This window comes from Cariama cristata, unplaced genomic scaffold (assembly GCF_000690535.1).
Source record: "Cariama cristata isolate BGI_N322 unplaced genomic scaffold, ASM69053v1 Scaffold38863, whole genome shotgun sequence".
Taxonomy (NCBI): Eukaryota; Metazoa; Chordata; class Aves; order Cariamiformes; family Cariamidae; genus Cariama; species Cariama cristata.
This window is the reverse complement of record NW_009607325.1, coordinates 503-6,395: the sequence shown is the minus strand read 5'-3', so window position 1 is coordinate 6,395 and position 5,893 is coordinate 503. Positions and strand designations below refer to the sequence as shown.

Here is a 5,893-nt window from a genome sequence, read left to right as displayed (position 1 = left end):
GGCTTAGGGTAAGCACTGCTTAGCAACAATTAAAATATCAGAGTGTTATCAACATTATTCTCACACTAAATACAAAACAAAGGACTGTACCAGTTACTAGGAAGAAAATTAACTCTATCCCAGCCAAAACGAGGACAAACAGATATTCACTCTCCCAGGACACCACTTAGTAGCTGTGCCATTCAATATTAGAAGTGATGTAAAAAGTAGAGTATCTGATGATAATCAGGAAACAAGACAACATACAGATGTTATTCCTAAAATCTCTCATCTGTAAAATTTAAACATATTCTAATTAAGTAGGTTGTTTACTAGAATTCCAAATTTGACAGAGGCCTAAAATTCTTAGAACAAGAAGCCATTTAATGAAGCATTGAAAATACTATTGAGTAAGAAACAAAATTGATCTAATCTTTATCTAACAATGATGATTCAGAATAATGCATTTCCGTCCTATACAGCACATACACTTGAAGACTACATCTTTCATAACAGAGTACACTGTTAATGTGATACTGCAGTCATGAATACCCTTCCTGTGTAATAGATCATAGGATATCAGGGGAATACATATAGTATACCTTTAATAAGTACTGTCATCTGTACAACCCACCAATACGAGTAATGGTAGCAGAGTTAAGGAAGATCTCCATGTGCTTATTTCTACAAAGCTCTTTTCAGGCACCACAGTGGCTCCTAAAATGGTATTAGTGTCAACCTTTATCTGTTCATCTTTGGACTGAACAGTAGTGCATTCCTTTTTATATATCATCAGGATCTGGCAGGAACTGGAGAAAAACCCCACTTCTTTCCACATCTTAATGGCAGCTTAATACTTGGAGACATAATCGTCACTAGAGAGAGATAATAAGACAGTGTGTATATGTAACAACAGCTAAATAAGTCAGAATGAAAAAGACACATTTGGTCCTTCATTTCCTCTCTTTTAGTCTTACAACCTAAGTGCACTCCCTGCAGCACAGTTCCTAGTGGCAGCCGATGCAACGAGCATCACACTTGCTCATCTGGGAAACAACCCGCCCAGCAGCACTCACGCTTAGCACATCTGACATAACCAGGCTGGACTGGAAATAATACCACCTACCAACCTCTCTCAGAAGACTAATGATACCACGTCTCTGTAGTCTACAGATGAAGCTATTAACTCTATAGCAGCACTAGTTCTGCCTATGCAAAACCTGTGGGAAGACAACGAGAGGCAGAGAAGTCTTACATATTCACCAGGCAGCTGTAAAACCTGTAGAAAATAGAGTACAGATGGTAAAAAAAATAACTTCTTTAGAATTGTTTAAAGGGAAGTTTATAAGCAGATGTATAAATGGAGTTGGAGATGTTGTAAAAAAGCAAACACAACATTATGTAAACAGGTAGATTTCCCACTAGTGGGGCATGAAGAAAACTGTAGCTTAGTAAGGGTAGTAGGTTTATCCAGCAACTTAGTGTAAATTGTCATAATTAAGAAGTAACAAATCATTTGCACTCATTGAAGTTCTGGTCCAAAGTAATCTGAGCTTTCTCTTCCCCCCTTCCACATGCCAAACTTTAATTAAAAAACAAAAGAAACCAAAAACAAGCCATCAAAAAATCTGAATTAAAAAAAAAAATATAAAAATATATATAATCTACATTTGGTTCCTTGAAAACATCTAAGTTAAAAAAAAATAATAATCATAATCCCAAACTTATTTGCTATTGTGCTGGAATTTTTATTAATATTTCCTTGCCACTTACACAAGTCAGGAGAACATGAATGGGGTTAGGCTGACAAGAATAAACATACCAGCCTTGTTTTTACTTCTCTGTGCCTTCAAAATACCACAGATGTTTCAAAATCCATTTGGGTTTGTTGATTTCCAGATTTCCAAGTAACTCACAAATACATAAAATTTCTGGTAGCAGAGAAATTCTAAAAAAGATACACGAAGTATGAACTCTCAAAAATGCAGGTCTTTCCCAAACATTACACTTCTGAAGATAATTTATGGTCCTTGTAAGGCTATGACTTTATAAGTCAGTCTGCATTTTCAAATTTTACTGTAAGCTTGAAAAACATCTATTGGAGCATGTGCTCAGCAATCTCCAGCTCCAATGCAGACTTCTATCCTCACTGCATTTCACCAACTAAGGCTTTTGCTCCTAGTTCCACTTGTCTGGATGCTGTGATCCCTCTGCCATCCTGCCTGATGATGCCCACAGGGGAGTAGAGCGGTGCTGATAGAAACAGCTTTATGAGACCTCATCCTTCCCCCATGCCTCTGTTGTGTTTCGTGTCGACATCCATGTCCTTTTTGAAAACAGAAAAACGTGTGCGTACACACACACACAAGCAAAGTCTGCAGAAAGGACTGAATCAAAGAAGAAACACATCAAACCTCCCATTCCCTGGCACACACAGCTTCCGAGCTAGCACTGCCTCTAGCCAGGGCAATTTTTTGCCATGCCAAGCCATATAGGAATTTTATATAAGCAAACTCCCAAACTTACATGCATATTTACACATCTATACATGTATGTTTGTGCAGATCACGTCACTTAAAAGTCACCCTTTTCTTCCTTCAGTGATATCTGGTATTCTTTGCCACAAACAGTAGGTGCAGACACAGAGAAAAATCAGATCGCTATCCATTTATAACTCCTTCCCTGACCTTAATCAAGAGATAGCATATTAGTAACCTCTCTGAGAAGTTTTCCTTTAAACTTGTAAAATGACCTTTGAAACTGTGTGCAATTACTTGTATTGGCCATTGCTTCCACTGAGCAGCAGCAATCTGACCACATCTGTACCTCACCTCACCAGACACCTCCCCTGATTGCAGTGGCATAGGCAAACAGCTGCATTTACAGTTATGTGCTCACAATATTAGAATCTATGTTGAAGATGAACTAAAAACCAAAGTCCTCACATGTCAAAATAAACAGGTTGCAGTTCCACTGTCTAACTGCATCAGTGACTTTCCTTGCACATCCCAAGCAGGCATCCCTTCTCACTCGTGTTTCCAAAGCAGACTAACACAAAGCAGTAAGGGAATCGATGTTTCATTACAGGAAGGTATCAACACAAGGGCTGAAGGATGAATGGGGTTAAAAAGAAAGATGAAAGCCAAAGTCTTTTCAGAATATTTCTGTAAATGTCACCGTTCAGCACTCCCTTTTTACCAAGGCTGCCAGCCATGTTCAAATGTAACAGGGAGCCCTAAGGCTTCATTCTCTCACTACACGCTTAACACAATAAGGTATTTTAGGCTTGCTTTACAGCCCTTAATACAACAACCGCTATATACAAAAGACAAAGCAGTACAACTTGTTAGAAGAGTGTGAATGAAGAGTGGGAGAAGCCTTTAAAACTCTGACCTACAGAGAACGTGTGCAGAAGCATCACTGTCTTGGCAACCCCTCAGAATTAACTTTGCTGGAAAAGGAAGGATCTCACAATCCATCTCTGAAAAGGTCATACCAACTAGTCGCTGTTCAAAGTACCATCTCCCTCTTAACATAGAAAACTGCCACTCCGAAGCTGAATGCAATCCTTGAGGGCGACATGGAAAAAGGGAGGATGATACAATGCTTTCTGCCAGGCTTTGAAATCCACCACTGCTCTACATATTACTGCCTAAAGAGAGCAAGAGGAAACACTCTGATTTATTCCTGAGAGAGTAATTCTGCTCCTTTATTTATTTATTTTTCAGCAAGTTGAAGAACATGGAAAGACATTATGAACCAAGTTAAGTTTCCAACAGCATGCAAAGACCACAGAATGCAGAGGTGGCAACTTATTTACAGCCTTCACAAATACATTTTCTTTTTCTCCACCCTGAGAAGAGGCTCAGGCTTCCAGAACCCTGAACTGGATTTTTGTACTCCATTCAACATATTCAGCTGAAAAATATCTGGTGTGTTCAGAAATGGGTTTTGGACCAGTCCTGTATCTAACAGTCATTCACAAGCAAGTTCTTAAAGCCTGCTCACAGGTCTCAAGCACAATAAAATACTGAAGGGAAAAAGGCAAGGTAAGCAACCAGAAGATTGCCCCAACTCCAAAACTTTTCAGCATACTGTAATAAGTTGCATTTTCAATGATAGTGATCTTGCACAATAATGCTAAAAAGGCTCTAGTCTAAAAGGATTTCCCTAAACATAAAGCTTTTCAAGTCATTTGTTTAGGTGTCACTGTAATCCAGATTGCAAACCATGCTCTTATTAAAAAGAAGGCCCATAGTCATTCTCGGAAAGTAAACATTACGCAACTGTGGCAGCACAGTTTAAATTGTTAAAAAGGAAAAGATAAATGACTGTTATGAAAAAGGTATCATCACAGACTGGTTACTAGGAATAGAAGTCAGCCCACAAAACCCTGCTCGAACCCTGCAAGGTAGAAGTTTCACAGTTAACAGTTAACTAAGGAAACAAATGTATTGCTGAAAATTTTAATAAAATCCACACCACCACTGAGCATCATCCTTTCAAGTAACATTTTTTACTGTAAATACCAAAAGAATTAAGAAAGATCAACCCCCTCATTTAAAAATGCTACAGTATCATACAGCAAGAAAGGTCATGTTTAAGGGGAATATTTTACAGCACTGCAGAAGTAGTATTAACATAGAAATGAAAAGGGGAGGAGGACACCCAGAATGCCCTCTGAGAAAGCACCTGAAGAACATAATGCCACTTTAAACGAGAGAAGGACCCACAAAATGACTTTCGGCTTCAGCCCTTACCATGAACTCCTCTAGGGTCTGGTAGGTTTTCCCTCGAAACTCGCAGTAGTTCTTCCTCTCCTTGCACTGCGGGCAGCACTGCGTGGTGTCCACATGGACGCACCGAGGGTGGAGCCTGGGGCACTCGGGCTGTATGCACAGCGGGCCCTCTTCGGTGCAGAGGCAGGGGCAGGCAGAGGGGCCCGGCGCAAACTTCTCCCCGATGGCATAAACGAAGCCGCTCTCATCCACACAGCCTTTCCCACGGTAGTCCGGATAGGCGTACTCCTCCGGAGGCTCGGGGGTGACGCTCGCAACAGCTTCTGGGAGAGATGAATCTTCAGCCACCTGAGGTTCCTCAGGAGCAGCGTCCCTTTGCTCTTGCATCTGAATGCTCCCGGATTTACTGCTCGTCCCCTGGCTGTTCCAAGCCTGCTTTTGCTTAGTCCAAGACTCCTTGTTCGAGTAGTTCCTGTTTCCTTTGCTCTTCCAGTCCCTGCTACCCTCCTCCCTTCCACTCCTGCCGATCTCATTCATTTTCCCCGGGCCTGTCTGGCTGTCCCTTGTAGATGTGTGATCTCTCTTTTCCTGGCTCGCCTTTATCTCCTGTTTGTCTTGAGCCTTGGCCAGTTTTTGTACGGGTATGGTGGAGCTACAGAGGGCAACCATGAGGCAGCAGGTTACGAGAAGAGAACTAGAGAGAGCTCCAATTGCCATTGCAGTAGAGCTGGGCATCACCTACTGCATCCCACAGGGGACACTGCATTCACATCGGAGGGAAGCGCTTCACAGATCCACAGTCCCTAGGAAGAGAAGGATTACGAACACTTCAGCTTCTGCACTTCTTCTCCCCCCCCACCGCCTCCATCGATGCAACATCTCAAACAATATGCAACCTGTCTCGGTAGTTTATGCAAAAGGCAAACAACAGCCTGGTGCTACATCCCTCCTCCTCCTCCCCTGCTCTGCCAAGTCTTATAAACAGCAGGGCTCTGGACACGGACTGGGCATCTTCGGCTCCGTGAGAGCACCATGCAGAACTCCAGGGAGTTAGGATTTGCAAAGGCAAGTGCATGCAAAAACCAGAACATCTGGGGATTATTTTTCCTTTCAAATGACAACACGTGTAGAGGACAGACGCACGCCGAATTAAATGGAGCTCCCCAAAACACAGC

At 41.8% G+C, this 5,893-nt stretch overlaps 1 protein-coding gene across 1 annotated transcript; it reads right to left on the bottom strand.

Moving 5' to 3' along the window:
- Positions 1 to 4,691: 4,691 nt before the first annotated feature.
- Positions 4,692 to 5,453, bottom strand: VWC2 (von Willebrand factor C domain containing 2). Its single transcript, XM_009696676.1, has one exon. It carries the CDS (start codon positions 5,451 to 5,453, stop codon positions 4,692 to 4,694), a length of 762 nt encoding a protein of 253 aa, XP_009694978.1.
- Between the last annotated feature and the right edge of the window lie 440 nt (positions 5,454 to 5,893).

Excerpts from the sequence above, each read along its gene's own strand:
- VWC2 (XM_009696676.1), bottom strand. The coding sequence starts at position 5,453 with ATGCCCAGCTCTACTGCAATGGCAATTGGAGCTCTCTCTAGTTCTCTT.